The sequence below is a fragment of the Narcine bancroftii genome, chromosome 5 (genome assembly GCF_036971445.1).
Source record: "Narcine bancroftii isolate sNarBan1 chromosome 5, sNarBan1.hap1, whole genome shotgun sequence".
In the NCBI taxonomy this organism is placed as follows: Eukaryota; Metazoa; Chordata; class Chondrichthyes; order Torpediniformes; family Narcinidae; genus Narcine; species Narcine bancroftii.
The window spans coordinates 229379037-229398662 of NC_091473.1; the positions used below are offsets into that span (position 1 = coordinate 229379037).

At 39.2% G+C, this 19626-nt stretch overlaps 1 protein-coding gene across 6 annotated transcripts in view; it reads right to left on the reverse strand.

Moving 5' to 3' along the window:
- Positions 1-19626, reverse strand: part of fance (FA complementation group E) — a 32091-nt gene that overhangs the window by 2280 nt on the left and 10185 nt on the right. For all 6 annotated transcript variants that reach the window (XM_069941614.1, XM_069941612.1, XM_069941616.1 and 3 more), the window contains 5 exons: positions 18998-19141; positions 13005-13128; positions 11938-12013; positions 9713-9779; positions 6661-6786 (listed from right to left, as the gene is read on the reverse strand). In XM_069941614.1, the coding sequence (XP_069797715.1) occupies positions 6661-6786; positions 9713-9779; positions 11938-12013; positions 13005-13128; positions 18998-19141 (537 nt within the window). The remainder of the gene's footprint in view (positions 1-6660; positions 6787-9712; positions 9780-11937; positions 12014-13004; positions 13129-18997; positions 19142-19626) is intronic.

A 19626-nucleotide genomic window follows, 5' to 3' on the forward strand; every position in this document is an offset into this window, starting at 1 on the left:
TGATATACTCTTCCAATTACAATACAAAGTGTGGTGACTGATCTTGTAGGAAGACATGTTATAGTACATTGTCGACTTTTTTGAATGTATATGCACCAACTGTGGATGATGTAAAATTTATACAAGAAACATTTAATTTTCTGGAACACATCAGAATATTTTAATAGCTGGGGATTTTAATTTTTGTCTAGATCCAGTTTTAGATAGATAATCTAGAACAATATCAAGAGCAAAGGCAGCGAAAACCACCTTAACATTTATGAAAGAGTTAAATTTAAAAGATATATGGAGAATTCATCCGAGAGAGATTATGCTTTTTATTCAAATTGGTGTGATTCTTATAGATTTATTTTTAATGTCAGCACATCAAGTTGATTATAAAGCCAGACTTTTATCTGATCATTCACCTTTATTAATGAGATTTGCAATGTTAGATAAAGAACAATTCATTTATAGATGAAGATTTAATTCAATTTTATTAGAAAGACCAGATTTTTGTGACTTTGTTTGAAGGCAAATTCAGATTTTTCTTCAGACTAATTCTAATTCAGTTAATGATAAATTTATTTTATGGGATGCGATGATAGCGTATTTAAGGGGACATATTATACTTCTAAAGTTAAGAAGGACTACATGAAAAAAATCAGATCAATTGGAGAAAGAGAGCATTTAGAAAGGTTTCTGAGGAAAAATGTAGAAGGCTTATAAATAAGAAACCAGTATAATGCATTACAAACTTGTAGAATGAAATAAAACAATGAAAACTAAGCAGGGATACGAGCTAGCTGAAAGGGCTCATAAGTTTCAAGAACTATTAATACAATTAACAGTCGAATGTGATTTCATAAACTTTATGAAATAAATAAAACTTTTAACCAGTTTTACTCATAAATCTGAGTCACAGAGATGATAGTAAAATAAAAGATTTATTGTCACAAACAAGACCAAAGGGGGTTGGATACTCCTTTCACATCAGTGGAGGAGGGGGAAGCATTGAGCTCATTATAAAGTAATAAATATCCAGGAGAAGATGGTTTCGTGCCTGAATTTGATAAAGAATTTAAAGATTGATTGATTCCTCCTTTTATGGAAGAAAGAAAGAAAGAAGATAGTAACACATGCCCTCCAGGAAACTCTCTACTGCAATAACGGTAATACCAAAAAAAAAAGACATTCTCTAAAACCATCGTCCTATTGATAATCTTGTTAAATGTAGAATATAAGATAATTGCAAAAATTTTAGCTAATTGATGAAGTTTTTAACCAAAATTGATAAATATAGATCAGATTTGTAAAAATGAGAAAATCTGTAGATAATGTAACTAGATTACTCAGTATAATATGTTTAGCACAAAAGAGGGGAGATTTGGGATGAGACCAGGATTTATAAATTGGGTTAAAGCTTTATAATAATCCTAAGGCTAAGCAAGTTTTTGTTAACCAGATCTAATAGGCAAGGATGCCTTTTATCACCTGCTTTATTTATCTTCGAAATTGAAATTCTTGCAGAGTTGATCCAGAAATTAAAGGGTTTAAGGTTAATCAAGAAGAATATAAAATTAATGTATTTGACAGAACCAATAGATTCGCTACACAAATTATATTTAAGATTGAAGGAGTACAGCAAGGTTATAAAGTGAATTGGGATAAAAGTTACATTATGCCCCTTACCCAATTTAAATGGCCGATGAATGGGATAGTATATTTAGGCATACAGGTCTTCTTTGGCTTGGCTTCGCGGACGAAGATTTATGGAGGGGGTAAAAAAGTCCACGTCAGCTGCAGGCTCGTTTGTGGCTGACCAGTCCGATGCGGGACAGGCAGACACGATTGCAGCGGTTGCAAGGGAAAATTGGTTGGTTGGGGTTGGGTGTTGGGTTTTTCCTCCTTTGCCTTTTGTCAGTGAGGTGGGCTCTGCGGTCTTCTTCAAAGGAGGCTGCTGCCCGCCAAACTGTGAGGCGCCAAGATGCACGGTTTGAGGCGTTATCAGCCCACTGGCGGTGGTCAATGTGGCAGGCACCAAGAGATTTCTTTAGGCAGTCCTTGTACCTTTTCTTTGATGCACCTCTGTCACGGTGGCCAGTGGAGAGCTCGCCATATAATACGATCTTGGGAAGGCGATGGTCCTCCATTCTGGAGACGTGACCCATCCAGCGCAGCTGGATCTTCAGCAGCGTGGACTCGATGCTGTCGACCTCTGCCATCTCGAGTACCTCGACGTTAGGGGTGTGAGCGCTCCAATGGATGTTGAGGATGGAGCGGAGACAACGCTGGTGGAAGCGTTCTAGGAGCCGTAGGTGGTGCCGGTAGAGGACCCATGATTCGGAGCCGAACAGGAGTGTGGGTATGACAACGGCTCTGTATACGCTTATCTTTGTGAGGTTTTTCATTTTGGTTGTTTTTCCAGACTCTTTTGTGTAGTCTTCCAAAGGCGCTATTTGCCTTGGCGAGTCTGTTGTCTATCTCATTGTCGATCCTTGCATCTGATGAAATGGTGCAGCCGAGATAGGTAAACTGGTTGACCGTTTTGAGTTTTGTGTGCCCGATGGAGATGTGGGGGGGCTGGTAGTCATGGTGGGGAGCTGGCTGATGGAGGACCTCAGTTTTCTTCAGGCTGACTTCCAGGCCAAACATTTTGGCAATACAGGTAGATAATAAGTTAAAATCTGTATAAATTGAATTTTATACCCTTAAGTAAATTGGTGAGGATTTGAGTAAGTTGTTGCCAATAACACTTTTGGGTAGGGTTAAAATATTTCCTATGATACAATATTTCAAACATTACCAATAATGATACTACAAAAGTTTTTTCAAGAACGAAATAAATGTATTAGAAATTTTCTTTAGAAGGGTAAGATGTCGAGTTTCTTTAGACAAATTAACATGGAAATTTGAGTTAGGAGGTTTGCAATCACCAAATTTTAAAAATTATTATAAGGCAGCTCAATTGAGATTTTTGAATTTTTTTTGACGAAGAAAAAACAGCATGGATCAAAATAGAAATTGATAAAATAGGACTGAGGAAGTCAGAGGAATCTAAATTATTACCTGGGGAGAGGGAAGCACCCTTATTGAAACATTTGATTAATATTTGGAATAAAGTAAATGACAAAATTGGAACAAGGAGGGTTGTCCTACCTAAACTGCCTTTGATACAAGTCGACTTAATCCATTTTCAATGGATAATCAATTTTAAAATATTTGGTCTCAAAAGGAATTAGGTATAAAGAAGATTGTTATGAAGGAATAAATTTAATGTCATTTGAACAATTAAAAAGTAAGTATGGGATATAAAATAATACTTTTTTTTGTTGTTATCAACTACAGGCTTATTTAAGAGATAAATTGGGTTCAATAATGCTGTTACTGAAATGTGGTGATGTAGAATTGTTGATATATAGTAAGTATATAAAGACATTTATTTTGGCTATGTATAATTTATTGCAGAAGGGGACTTTTTAAACAGGGTATGCATCTAAACAACAGATTTAAATTCTAATATTGATGAAATAAATTGGATAGGTTTGCCAAGATAGCATGACAAACACTATAAATGTTAGATATAGGTTAGTTCAATATAATTTTTTTTTACATCAATTATATCTTACAACACAAAAGTTAAATAAATTGAAGTCAGATTTATCTGATCAGTATTTTACATGGGGTCAGGAGGAAGGCACTTTTTTTTACATTCTAATTGGTCTGGCTCAAAGTGAGACCTTTGTTCAATTTTGGCGATTTATTTAGAACAGGTTATTGGAATTAAGTTTTCACAAAACCAATGTTATTTTTAATAGGTAATTAAGGTATAAGACCAAAATTGAAATGATCTAAATATCAAAAATAATTTCTAATGATTACCTTAGCAGTAGTGAGAAAATGTATAGCAGTAACATGGAAATCAGACACCCACTTAGGTAGGCAGCGTGGAAACGCAGAGATGTATAGCTGCATTCCTTTGGAGAAGATCACATAATCTGAGAAATAAACCCACTTAGGTAGGCAGCGTGGAAACGCAGAGATGTATAGCTGCATTCCTTTGGAGAAGATCACATAATCTGAGAAATAAGTATGATGTATTTGAAAATTTGGTGCCCATATTTACACATTGAGGGAATTAATTTATAGACCCTTTCCTTAAGCTTCGAACCTCATTAACATCCTTGGAGGTATTAAAAGATATAAATGACTAACAGTGTGATGAGGAGGAATCCTCTGCCAACCAGGTTTCTATTCTTTTCTTACTTTACTCTTTTTCAATGTCTTGCTTTCATTTCTTTTTCTTGGGGTTTCTTTTGGTGGGGGGGTGGGGATTTATATCATCATTGCAATGGATTTGATATTTATATTTGGTTATGATTGCATGCATGGAAAACTTAAAATTTTCAGTAAAAAATACAAATTATCTGTCATTTCACTCAATTATTGGATTAATGTGTATTTTTTTTATTAAACTCAATAATGATATTTTAAAAAGAAAGAGAATCAAGCAGCTATCAGTTTTGTCAAAACTATGGTTGGGAAAAAAGGGAAGATATTCTTGCACTTGGTCTCGCTGATGTAGGGGCCACAGTGAGAGAATGGAATGCAGAAGACGATACCAGGAGAGATGTATGTAAATCTTTACCTCACCAAGTAGACTGCTTGGTGGTGAGGGAACGGTGTAAGAACCAGTCTAGTTCCTCCTGCAGTTGCCATGTAAAGTGCTGGGGGTCATAGGGATGAGCAGATCAGGGAGTTGTGGTCCCTGTAGAAATTGGGGAGGGTAAGATTGCAGCTGTCAGAAATGATGCAGCATGCAGAAGTTAATAGTGAGGACTAAAGGAACTCTTGTAGCAGCTGTATTGCTTTAGTAGCTCTACCGAAGTAGCTGTTACAATTGGTGACCCCCGATTGCAAGATTCAGCCGAAGCTTGAATCTACAGTTGTCGAGGATACAACTGCGGCAGTTAATGCGGTGGGACTTCACGAGCGGTGCTACATGCCGAGGAACGGCATGTTGATCTGCTGAGTCTCCTGCCAGAAGGCGCGGGACACTCACAGGGCTTAATTTAAACCTGTCAGTCCCCGGGATTGGCAATAAACTCGTAGTGATGTCCCACCTTGTCCCATGGAGCCCGGGACACGCGGTATAAAAAAGCTTGTAAAGTCCGAATAAATCAGTCTTGTGTTGACTAACCTGGTGTGCGTGTATTGCTTTAGTAGCTACACTCTTGTTTTTTGAGGGAGCTGGGATTGTGAACAAATGAAAGAAATATGCAGAGTTCCATCAACCACAGAAAAAAAGTTTCCTGAATAAGAGGTCATATGTTTTGGAACGGTCTTGAGAGAAGAATGGGGCAGACTAAGAAATTGGGAGAAAAGGATGAGATGTGGTAGGGAGATTAAATTTAATGATGCTCTGTTTGCTCACACACTGAGCTGCATTACATGGCAATGTGCCCAGGATAAGGTCAGAATTGGGTCACTTGGCAAGCTCTGTGATCCAACATTACAAGGTTCTTGCAGGGGGCAGTTCAAGGAACCATGACCATCACATTCACAGCTGTACAACATATTCTACAATGATGTTCAGCTACAGCTGTCAATTATACTGGAAAGCTATGCCAGGGCCAATGGGCATATTGCAGCTAAATGAAGGGCACAAGTAGGGGTGTACTGACAATCTGGCCATTGCCCCTCCAGTCAGCTACCCTGCAGCACTTAGTCTACAATCAGCCATCGTGTAGCAATAGGCAAAATGAATTAAAAAGTCGATAGAAAACTTAATAGTATGTCCTTATTAAATTTTCCCACTCTTACAGAAAACATACCAAAGATCAATTATGCTCTTACCCAATCTGAATACTTGTGTCCATCTTTCGAATGTTAAGAACATCTGATTCTACTGTAATCTAATTTAACTACTGTTAGTACAGTAATGTAAAACACAGGAGACCAAATTTTACAGAATTAGTTATGTCAAGGTTCTCCTTGGGGGGGGGGGGGGGGGAAGAGTCGGCATTATTTTCGGCCTTAAACTTTTGCCTCAAAAATAAGATTAAAATTATAAAACAAAATTGTATTCCATTATAAAATTCAAGAGTTTCTCACCTTTGAATTGGACCCCACATAGCAATGAATGTATCCCATGGACTGCACTGTGATTATTCAATAATAGATATGCCCTTGGGCTTTTGATTATTTTATTGGATCAACACTTAGATGGCCAGACTGTTCCTGTTGGTCTGCAGCAAAAGCTCAATCAAGCTGGATCTCAAGTTGCTGCATCTCCCAGAGCAGTCTGCAGGTCATGACTAGTCCTCTGGCAATGCATGCTAAAGCTCCAATAACAGAGCATACTGATAGTTCACTGCTATGAACTGCCTTTGAATTGTTGTAAAATATCTCTGATAAGCGCAGAGATTTAAAAGCGGTTCAAATGATATAAATAAAGCAATTTATGTTTAATTACTGGAAAATAACAAAAAGTTTATGCACATTTAGGCTATAGACATCGCCCTTTCACTTAGCTCTACTTCTGACACTAAGGCTGGAAAAGTAAGAAATAAACAAGGAGGAAGCCACAAGTCCTCTTGCACTCCCCTCCATATTCAAGAATCTTCATTGAAGAGTTAAGATTTCAACCCATTTTTCCTCAATGTCTAGTTAAATACTCACATAGGTTGGGTATTTTGTAAGAGTTGCTAGGACCATCTTGGCATATTTTACCGAGTTGTTGAATCTCCCAGCTTGCTGGCTTAACTTTTGAATGAATAGCTCAAATAGTTCTGATGTTAGCTCTACCTGTCACAAAAAAAACACTGTTATAATTCTCATTTCCTATCTCAATTAACACCATAAAAACATGATGCTCAGTCATTTATCAGTATTATTTATAAAAGGCCGCACTTTGACATTTGATTAAGACCGATTACCATTAAAAATGTAAATTTGTAAAGCAATTTGGATTATTTAAATGAGGAATTCTATCATATTTATTTCCGAACTGTTGAACAAAATTAGCTCCTTAAAAAATTTGACTGATCTCTAAAATGAATGACTTTATTGTTTTGAGGAAGTTAGATTTCTACAGCATAGAATAGGCCCGTTGACCCAACCTGTCCATGCCAACCAAGTTTGTCTCATTTGCTTCATATCCCTCTAAACCAGTGGTTTCTCAACCTTTTTTGCCCTAGGCTCCACTTTAATTTTTCAAAAAAAAGTATGCCCCATCATTATCGTAAAAAAGTTATATATTCAAAATAAGTTTTAATTAAATAATTTACTGCAAGTGTTTCAATGCAATTAAGGTTGGGAGTACACTGGAAACATATTTCATATTAAATTACTACAATATTGTCAACTATCTCAAACACACATTCAACAATTGTCACTTCAGTGGGAACCTTGCCCCTGACGCTGGCTGCAGAATTTTTTGATTCGAGGGACTAATTCTGTTAGCTTCAACCGTAAATCTCCATGTTTTGTAATTTCCAGTCGGTTCCTCTTAGCCTGTAGAAAATCACTAAGAGCATTGAAGCCACATTCTACTAAATAAGACGATGAAAAATGTATCAATGGTTCTCTTACTAAAGTAGTTTAGTTTGGGTATTTCTTTTCTAACTTGTTAGGTAGCCACATCATGGTTCCTTTAACTTTGAAGTTTTCACACATTCATCATGTTGCAACTCAGGTCACACCTCTTGGTATTGCACTGGAACTTCAGATAAGTCCATCAGCAATGGCTGAGTTAATCAAGAGGGAAAAATCCACTGTCTTTAAATCACAAAATCTATCATTCAAGTCGGTAACCAACATTATCAAATGGTCAACAATGACGTTTGTAGCAGCATTAGTTACCTCACACCTAAAAGAATTGACTGAAATTTCTTGCAGAAATATTCCCTTGGCATAATTCTAGAAGTGTCATGAATTCAAATATCTTTGTTTTTGCATCAACAAGCGTCATATTTGCTACTTAGTTCAATGTACTTAGATTCTCAAAAATATCCATCAAGTAACTCACTTAAGCTTTGCCATCTGTTGTTAGCAAGAACTTAATTTCAAGTTTTGAGAGTTTAATCAGTTCCTCCCAATCATGATTCTTCCCATGTTTTGCTCTCAGCAGGGAAATTTCATATCTCGCTTCAATGGTTCAATTCAAGGCTGTAGTTTGCACAGCAAATAATGAAGTGATTTTTGATCTATTTTCAAACTTTTTCAGTGATTTAAAATATTCCAATTTTGAAGTCACATGGTTAGGATGGTTTACCCTCAAATGAGCTTCAAGACGGTCTGCTTTCATTGATTCATTTGTCAAAGTCTGTTAGCATAATAGGCAAAAAGGTGCTTGTTCATCATACACAGCAGGTACAGCAGGCATAAACCCGAACTCCACTGAATATTGACAAAACCTTTTTCTTGCTTGGTCTACTCATTTTGAATATACAATGGCGTGAGCTCCCCGAGACAGATTAATACAGCAGCGCGAGCTCCCTGAAACAGATTAATACAACAGCGCGAGCTCCCTGAAATAGATAAATACAATAGCGTGAGCTCCCTGAAACTGATTAATCAATATTTTATTATGTCTTAGAATTGAAAAATGTAATAAAATGATCGAATCAAGAAAGATTTGTGACCTTAAATAAAAAAACGTGAAAAAAAAGCATTAGCGCAGCTTCTAACATTTTTACTTGCAGAGTGCGTCAAAACCATGCTTACTTTCTGGGGCTTCCCCCCCCCCCCCCCCCCCCCCCCCCCCCCCCCCCCCCCCCCCCCCCCCCCCCCCCCCCCCCCCCCCCCCCCCCCCCCCCCCCCCCCCCCCCCCCCCCCCCCCCCCCCTCCCCCCCCCCCCCCCCCCCCCCACGAACCCCCCCCCCCCCCCTCCCCGATTTTGGCATCCCACTCCCCCATCAATACGCTAGTACACAAAGATACATACAGATACAATAGTCTCACTCACTATTGAACTGAAAAAGTAAAGGGGTGTGGTTGGAGACACGATTGTTGAGATAATTTGGAATTCTTGTCACCAATGAGATAATTTGGAATGGATGATAATAAGGACCAGTCTGAATGTTAACCAATTATAACAACAGTTAAGAGAAACGTTGGAAGAGCAAAAGCACGTTATGAAAATAAAAAGAAGAAAGTGATTTTACTTGGATGTTACCATAATTGTGTTGTACTGAATGTTGTCAAATCACACCTTTCACGCCAACACAATGAGTTTATTTTTTCAAACCAACTTTTTGATTTTTTTCCCAAAATATTCCTATGCCCCACTTAAACCCCACACCCCACCAGTGGGGCATACCTTGAGAATTTATGCTCTAAACCTTTCCTTTCCATGGACCTCTTTGAATGTCTTTTGAATATTACAATTATCCCTTCTTTTACCACTTCCTCAGGCAGCTCATTCCATTTACCCACAATCTTCTGAGTGAAGGAGCCCTTAAGTATCTTTTAAATTTTACCCCTCTCATCTATGCCCTCTAGTATCAAGATGCATATATCCACTGCCATCCGGGCCAATAAGTATTTGATGCTAGTTATGAGTCAGATTCATATAACAAACCATTTATGACATCAAATAAAAACTGATTCAAGTCAGAGCTACCATTCATCTTTAGACAGGGTGGTTAGTTTGGATGCTGAGTAATATGCTCAAATGAAACTATAAGAGTGCTTTATGGTGCCCTGAACTTGCAGATACTTTATTGATTACCTTTCTCTCAAGCAATATATGGGCCACAGAAAGTATTTCTTCACTCCATCTTATGGTCAGGACATGTCTGTAAGTATAACACAATAATTAGCAAGAATGTTCAAGGGAGATGAAATACAATCCTAATTTATAAGGCATTACAACCATTATTTAAGCATTTCATTTCTCCTTTTCCACTGCTTATTATGGCCTTTATAGTTCTGTGCCAGCAGGTTAATATCGTTTGGAATTCCCTCAGCCTTTACAAGCAAACTCAAGCAAAGATGCTTTGCTACTGTGAAAACCAGTCAACGCAAGAAAGATCATGCCCAATGTAGTCAAGTACTTAGACTCTAACTTCAAGATTAAAGTCACAACAGGAGATAATGAAACTTAGACTATATAATTGCACTATCAGAAATCCCAATTTTCAAATCAAATTTACATTCCACTTTTCTGTCTTGAGTGGATGTGATAGATACCTGCACCATTTTCCACAGAAAAATTCTGCTGACACTTCAACTCGACAATCATCGCTCAACACATTAAATACAATATTAAGCATTCATCTCAAGAGTGAAGAACATAGAACATTACAGCACAATACAGGCATTTCATCCACAATTTTGTGTCAACCTCTATAAACCTACTCTACAAACTAAACCTTCTGTGCCTCACACCCTTAACCCTCTAGTTTTCCTGCATCTATGTGCTTGTCAAAGAGTATTTTAAATGTCCCTATTGTACCAGTCTCCATCACCATCCCTTGCGATGCATTCCAGGCACCCACTACTTTCTGTGTGTAAAAAAAAACTTATCCCTGATGTCTCCCCTAAACTTTCATACCCTCACCTTCTACAGATGTCTTCTGTCATTTGTTACTCTTGTCCTGGACAAAAAGGTGCTGCTGTCCACCAAATCTGTGCCTCTCATCATCTTGTAGACCTCTATTAAATCCCCTCTCCTTCTTCTTCGCTCCAAAGAGAAAAAGCCCTAGCTCTGTTAACCTTGCCTCATGAGACACATTCTCTAATCCAGGCAGCACCCTGGTAAATCTCTGCACTCTCTCCATAGCTGTGCATTTTTTTTTAAAATGGTTTCCACAAACACTATCATGCAAATCACTATACTTCAAAAGTGATTTTTACAAATTTTTTTTATTTACTATTAAATTCAATTGAACTCCAATGAATTTGCAGCATTTCCAATTTAGTAAAATATTTAGAGCAAATATTTCTTTGGCAGCATAACGTCTATAGATAAAGCAAGGTTGTAAAACTATGATAATGACTAAAGCTATCTATATGATGGATGCTAAAATATCTATAGGTATTGATAAGAACATGTTTACTTTTGCCTATTTGATTTGAAGCTCCCAATAGGACACTAATAGGAATTTCTTCTGTAGTGGTGTTTTAAAACTGTTTGTACAAGTTACTCTTCAGCTTTTTACCCCCTCACAAAACCAAAAAAGAGAAATAAAATCAATGGAGGTGACTAATACTGGCAATTTAATTTTAATACATCACTTCTGTGGTTAATATGGAGACCTCCAACTAAACTCAAAACTTGGCCTCCACCCCTGCTGATTCCGTGTGGGTTAACCGGCTAATTTAGTGGGTCTGTTCCTGGGAATCGTGCGGAGTGAAACGTCCCAACCTGGCAAGGTGAATTAAATTCAACCAGACTCTGACATTCGGTGGGGTGGGGGGGAAAGTGTCAGAGTCCTGCCGAGTTAACACTAATTATCTTCTGGCGGTGTGAAAGCACAACCCGCTTTTGCATTGTCACCGCTGGAGGCAGGACCTCCCTTAAAATGCCGGGTTGCCGATTAACCAGATAAATCCTAGTGCAGCGGGAAAGGCAGGCCTGGTAAGTTTTTCCATTTCCTAGGAAGGTTGGCAGTGTGAAAGGTGCTATTAATATTAACTAAGCTAAAATGGTCACACAAAACCCACAGAGCATGGTGGGCCCTGCAGCTCCTTCCTAAACAACCCAATAGATGTCTTGGAGGAACAATCCACATTTTTAATGAAGCTCCTAAGAGGCAGGGATTTCCTGGATAGAATTGCAAAATCAAAAACATTCAGAAATCAAGAGAAACAACAGCTGCTTCAAAATAAGTCAACCAAAGAAAATGCATTTTACTGTATAGGTGGACGTTTTAAAATATTTTCTTGAATAAGATTTGTACAAGATATGCATGCATAAAATGTATAGTTTCACGAACAACAGAATAAATCAACCTAAATATCATTGCTAAATGGTCTGGTTCAAGGCAGTCTTCTGTAATCCTACATATCAGTTCCACTTGAACATTTCCTGTAAAGAAAACAGAAATAAACTTCCTGTTACATTGCAAAAATACTTAATAGCTTTTTTTGCCTATTTTAATGGTTTGATATACAAATTTATAGCTCTAAATCAGAAGATATCAATATTTACCAGAAAATCTGGAGTTACACAGCATGAAAACCTGTAAGGCTCATTATGAAAACTCTCAATGTCAGTTATGCAACCATCTGAGTGTTTAAAAAAGGCAGCTTCACACAGAAAGAAAAATTTCACACGGGTAAAAAATTTGCTCCAGTTGTTACTTGCAAATATTATTTCAAGAGATGTAATGTGATATAAACACTCATCGGAGCAATCTAACCCTCAGTTTGTCAAAACATAAAACATCTCTAATAGTTGGAACTAGCAGGGCCTCAGGGCATGAAAGTGTCATTCAGTATGCATCACGTTTGTGACTAGAAACAAAAATATAACTGAGAGACTTGCCAAATTGTTTCACTAGATTACCCAATTCAAGCCCACGAGTAACAATAAGTGGATAAACGTATTTGAGAATAATATTTTGGAATAACTTAAGTAAGCTAAATTCTAATTCCCCACCCTTTTAATTAACAGGAGGCTACCTAAGTTCAGCAATTATTCTTCAATAGACTTCATAGCAGTCAGGCATTTAGAGTCAAATGCTTAACAATCAGAGTTCCAATAGCATAGAAAAGGGCCTCTCAGGCCAACCCGTCCATGCTAACGAAGTTGGTCCCAGTTACCTGCATTTGGCTCATATCTGTGAACCTTCTGGGCATTGCAATTGTCCCTGATTCTATCTCTTAAGACAATTCATTCCATCTACCCACCATCTTGTGTGAAGAAGGATCCTCACAATGGGAAGAATTAAAGGTGAATGCAGGTGCTCAGTTAAGGGAAGCGGGGACAACCGATAAAATAACTTTTACATTAACCATCAAACATTGCTAACTAGTAGACAGTATATCCACCACAGGTTCACAAAGACCAACCTTACCTATGTCTGGAGATTGAAGGAGCGGCCCAACCAGAGCACTGCAGGTAGGACGTGGATATTTCTTGCAGAATAAAGTGATGGCAGCTGTTAAAAAGCGTGATGCTGGCTCTGTCAATGACAGTACCTGTGAATAAGCACAGTCCACAGCTATTGAACTCTACCTTCACTGAAGGTTATGTTTCTCTTGTGAGAAATGGTTCTAAAGGAATATTAAAGCACAGTTCCTCCTATCCTCAACCTCACCACCTCTATCTTTGGAATCTACTCTTCCTCCCATCCCAATTCTTGTATTGTCTTTATTCCATTCCTTCAGTTTCTCAGTATGTCAGATCTGTTGATATGATCCTCCATACTAGTTCCTCTGATGAGCATTCCCATATCTTCAACCAAATTCATTGGAAAATATAGACCCCAAGATAACTTTGTTAAAAAGTTAAGAACTGTTTTTTCCATATAAATAAATTCAGTTTCACCTCATCAGAGATATTTCCTTTGTTCCATCTCCTTTAACTTCTCTGCTATCTAATACCAACTTGTTTTCTCTCTTTACCAGTTTTAATGAAGGGTTTCAGATCTGAAATGTTAACTGTTTCTCTTTTCACGGTTATGGTCCCCAGCTTCCTAAGTTTTCTCAGAACATCATTTTTAGGCCTACCTATAACACCAATTCCTGTGTGGATCACAACAACACGGATGCTGCCTGACTCATTGTGTCCCTCCAGCTCCCTATTGCTTACTCAGGATTACAGATTCTGCAGGTTCTTGCAATTCCTGTGGCCATTTAGAACAGATCTATGAATCATGAGACATTTGGCCAAAAATATCCCAGACAGTCGTGGAAATTCCAGTCCACAAAATTAGCTGGGGTAGGCAGGAGCTCAGGTTAGCGAGACTGTGGCAGAATAGGTGTTGATGACCACTTTGATGAGGGATTGAATATTTAAAACAAACATTTGTCTAGGGAAAGAGAAATAATGCAGAGGTAAACCGGATGGACCCTTGGTTTATTATTCGTATCCTACTTGTGAGCTTGCATTCAAAGCTTTTGCTGAAACTCTTTAGCCTTTGAAATGAATAGCAGTGGTCCTTCTGCTCATCAAGGGAACTTTCTGGAAAGCCTTGGTAGTATAACTCACCATCAGAATCAGGTTCAATGTCATACACATGCATCATGGAATTTGTTGTTTAGCGGCAGTAGTAACTGCGCTGGGTGGGTCACATCTCCAGAATGGAGGACCATCGCCTTCCCAAGATCGTGTTCTATGGCGAGCTCTCCTCTGGCCACCGTGACAGAAGTGCACCAAAGAAGAGGTACAAGGACTGCCTAAAGAAATCTCTTGGTGCCTGCCACGTTGACCACTGACAGTGGGCTGATATCGCCTCCAACTGTGCATCTTGGTGCCTCACAGTTTATCAACACTGGCACATCTCAAGGATATGTGCTTAGTTCACTGCTCTACTCATATATACCCATGACTGGTCAGACACAATTCCAATGGTATCTACAAATTTGCCAATGATACCTCATTTGTCAGTAGAATCATAGAAATGAGGAAGTATGCAGGAGGGAGATAGATCAGCTCATTAAGTGGTGTCACACCAACAAACGTACTCAAAGTCAGAAAAACAAAGGAGATGATTGTGGACTTCAGGAGGAAGTCAGTGGAACGTGACCCAGTCCTCATCGAGGGCTCAGTAGTGGAGAGGGTCAAGAACTTCAAATTCCTGGGTGTCAACATCTCCGAGGATCTGTCCTGAAGCCTCCATATCAATGCAATCATGAAGGCTCGCCAGTAGCTACACGTTGTGAGGTGCATGAGGAGATTCGGTATGTCACCGAAGACTCTCAAAAACTTCTACAGGTGTCCCATGGAGAGCATTCTGGCTGGTTGCATCACTGTCTGATATGATGGTGCCAATGCTCAGGACAAGAAAAAATTCCGGGTTGTTAGCTCAGCCTGCAACATCGCAGGCACCAGATGGAATGCTCAAGGTCATTTACAAGAGGCAGATTCTTAAAAAGCACCTTCTGTCCTTGAGGACCTCCACCACCCAGGCCTTCTTCACTCTGCAACCATCAGGAAAAAGGTACAGGAGCCTAAAGAAGAGCACTCAGCAGCATCAGATTCCTGAATAATCATGAACCAGACATTGCCTTACTTTTCAAGCACTATTTTTTAAACTGTTGTAAGGTGGTTTATATGAATGTTTGCACTAAGATACTGTTGCAAAACAACAAATTTTGTGACTTGTTCACAATAAATTCTGATAGGTTCATTGTCCTTTCAGAAATCTGACAGTGGAGGGAAAGAAGTTGTTTTGTAATGTGGTGTGTCTCTTCAGGCTCCTGTACCGCCTTTCTGATGGTAACACTGAAAAAAGGGCATGGCCTGGGTGGTGAGAGTCCTTGATGATGGAGGCTGCTTTATTGAGACATACTAGAGTGGACTAATGCTCATTGTGTCGCTGGCCGAGTCCTGTGCATTGGCACCTCCATACCAACCAGTGATACAACCAGTCAGAATGCTCTCCACGATACACATGTAGAAATTTGCAAGTCTTTGGTGACATACCAAATCTCCTCAAACTCCTAACGAAATATAGCTGCAAGCTAGCTCACATCAGCAAGCTCGAGAGAGCGAGAAGACTATAGGGTGTAGGAGAGGAATGAGGCCATTCGGCACATCAAGTCTGCTCCACCATCAAATCATGGCAGATGTATTTCTCTTCTCAACCCCATTTTTCCCATCTTCTCCCCATAACTTTTGACGCCCTTACTAATCAAGAATCTATCAACCTCTGCTTTAAATATACCAATTAACTTGGCCTCCACATCCATCAGTGGCAACAAATTTCAAAGATTCACCACCCTCTGTTTGAAGAAATTCCTATTCATCTCTCTTCCAAAGGGACATCCATTCATTCTGAGGCTGTTCCCTCTAATTCTTGATTCTCAGTACTGAAGCTTATGAGAACTAGGGGCAGTCTACTTTCAAGGCTCTAACAGTGCCGTCACCACCCGAGGCAGGAAACTGGCCTTCAAGAGCAGAGAACCTTGGACTCCTGAGATGATGCCTCTGACCAGCCCCAAGTGGACAGCCATTGATGGAGACTAGGACAGATAGTTGGACCTAGGTTAGGTATTGTGAGTGCATTTGTGCATAAAGTTGCATTGATTAGCCTTGCATCCTTTAGTTTGTCCTGAATGTGTAAAGCACCTGGATATAATGTGTTTGAAGTGATATTAGTCATTATTCCAAAAGAGTAGGAGCAACACTCCACAGCAAAAGGAGCCTTCATGCTAATTTCATCTCCAGGCACAAGAGGATACCCTAATCCTGCTTTAGTCTTCAAGGTTTCCAATTGGGAGGAAAAATTTCTTACAACAACTAAATTCTTATTCCATCACTCCCCACTTACACCAACCTTGCAGACAGTTTTCACTTCTGGGAGCAATGGATGCCATAGACAACAAAATGAAGTGTTGCTTCATTTAGAAGGATTGTTTGGGGTCCCAAATGGTGGTAAGGGAGGAGGTGTGATTGCAAGTGTAATATATCTTGTCACAGGGGTAGATACCGAGGGGACGATTAGTGGTAAGGGATGAGTTCCTGTGGTAAATGGAGAGGTGGGGGGGGGGGGAGGGAAGGAGGAAAGAGATTGTATAGCAGTGGAATCATGACATAGGTGACAGAAATTGCAAATGTGGAAGCTGTTGGGGTGGCAGGTGAGGACAAGGGGAATACAGTCCTTGTTGTGCCTCAGGGGAGGGGGGGACCAGGGTATATATGTGGGAAAGAGGAGATGTGGATAAGGGCTGAATTCATGGCAGTTGAGGGGAAGGCACGATTTTTGAAGAAGGAGGTCTCCTCAGATGTTCTGGAATGCAAGACCTCATCCTAGGTGCAGATGCAACTGAGACAGAGGAATTGAGAGAAAGGAAAAGATTCGGAGTGTAAGTTAGCAGCAAAGTGGACAAAGTAGACAAGCTCATCATGGGTGCAGAAGGGCAGCAATGTATTTGTCAATTGTAGTGGTGGAAGAGTTGAGGACCCTGCCTGTGTAGGCTTGTAGCAACGATTGCTCCACATCGCCAACAAAAAGGCAGCTCAATAACTCTTTCTTTTGCAATAATAATCAACAGAAATTCATGGCACAGAGCCTCAAAATGCAGCGAGCTGTCAACATTTATTGGGTTCAACAATTTCAGAAAATAACCACTGCTCAGAGATTCCATTTTATCAGACAGCAAATGTCAGTAATTAATCTTTTTACTTATTTATAACTCCTCCATACCCATGTTTTAATTATTTACGTCCCATTACCATGCCCTTTTCCTTGCACCACAATTTTAATCTTTCTTGCCTCCCATCCCATCACAGGTGTCCTTTCCTCCTCTTCTATTTCCTGACCATTGTAATTGCTTAACATTAGTCATGTCTCATTTTTTTGTTTTATTCAAAGGTCATTGAGCTGAAATGTTAACACTTTATTTCCTTTTACACATCCTGCCTGACATGCTGAATTCTTACATTGTGACAGTATATAGATATGGCTTTTGGGAGATAAATTGGGGCAATTTTTTTTTAAGTGTAGGTCACCTACAAACACTTTAAAACAGATCTGATTTAAAATCCTGGAGCTCTGCCCCATGCTAGACATGTCAGGGCCAACAGCCTTTGCAAAAGCTTTGGAGAGTGCCCAAGAGACTTCACTAATGGATTGTTGTTTACAAAAAGGCAACAGATGAAAGAGCTGGTTGGAGCTGCAGGCTCTCAGGAGTGCAGCTTGCTGTTCTAAGAGGGTTATGTGGTTTTGCAAGCAGAGAGGGTCACACAAGGTTTCTCTCAGAGAGAGGGGGAATTTAGTTCTGCAGTTTTACAGTCAGCAGCAGCAGCTGGGACTGGAACAGGACAAGCTGGCAAGCTTGTGGAAAACCCCATTTGGAAGACAGGTTGCGAGTGCTGGTCAAAGCCCTTGTGGTTCATGCAAGAGGATAGGACTGGCTGTCTAATGTTTCACTTGGAATAAGAGAAACAAAAAGGCACCCTGTGGTGACCTGAAAGAAAGAGGTTATCATCTGGACAACTCTGAGGGGGTAAGTTTCTTCAGCAAGACACTGAAGTGGCTGATGTAAAGAAGAATCAGTTGTGAGCATCAGCATATAACAAATCTCTCTGAAAACCGACAAGAACCTTCCTGAGTGGTAACCATTTACCTTTCAAACACCAAAGCCTGGTGAACTTTATAAATGTTAAAATCTGTGCACAGAATAAGAATTACCTCGGAGGAATGAGAAGTGAGATTGGACTGTGATTCAAAGAACTTTTCTGAATTTACACACACATTACATACACAAGTGCTTACAATTAGAAGGGGGTTAAGTTAGGTTAGTTAAGTTAAAGTTTGATCTTGTTTTCATGTTTAAAGATAATTAAAAGCAACTTTTGTTTAAGTAACCATTTGTCTTGCTGAATATCTATTGCTGCTGGGTTTTGGGGTCCTCTGGGCTCGTAACAACATATTTTCTATTTTTAGTTCTCAGAAACTCCTAACCTTTGTATTTCTGTTTTCACGAACTGAACTTTTGGGAGAACTACACTTCAATTAAATTAATGCATATATACATCTCTCCACCAACCAATTCAAGAGCAGATCAATTAAAAACTAGATTTTCCTGTCCCAGATGCTGCCGGCCTAATTCTGTCAGTGTGGGCAAGGTAAAAAATATCTTCAGAAGCCATTAGTTTGCTGGATTCCATCATTCCTCAGAAGTGATTCATTTGGAATTCACCCAAAATCTACATCTGCCCAATTATTGATAGGTATTCTGCTACAATCCAATGGAATCAAATTATTTAACACAAAAAAAAATCCATGGTGTCCAGCGTTTCTCAGGGCCATTAAGCTTGCATTCGAAACACAATAGCTGAATTATGCAAGAAGTTACATAGTGAGAGAACTGGAAATCATACCATTACTAATGAGCATACCCGTGTTAAGAAGAGGTTTTGAGCCAGCACAATTGCATTGCTGCAACTGAGGTCAGATGATAGGGAGATTATTTTGTTGCAGGCCAGGGGAAGTTGGTGCTCTGAGAGTTCAGGCAGTTGCAATAATAAACAGAGTTTCTCCAACTGCAAGAAATACAGTGTTTTAATCAATATCAGATTCAGATTTATCAGAGTACATACATGACATCATATACAACCCTGAGATTTTTTCCTGCAGGCGAGGCAAAATCACCACTTACTGGTAATGCAAAAAAAAACTGTACACAATGTATACATGTGTGGTGAATCTCTGCTGAGCTGCCTGTCTCCCCTCTGGCACGCTTTGCTGTACTAACATTGGCTGTGCATTATCTCTACCATTAAAGACACTCCCCTTGGGCATAACTGTCTATGCACCCATTGTCTTTCATTATTGGACCATAAGTTTCTGCTAATAAAAGCCATGAATATTGTTTGACCACATCGTCTTTGTCTACTTCATCAACTGGCACTACAACATGTAAACAAACTGACTGCAGTACAGAGAGGAACATTTTTAAAAAAATCAACAAAGTACACAAATCAGAGTCCTTAAATGAGTCCCTGATTGAGTTTTTTGTTGAGGAGTC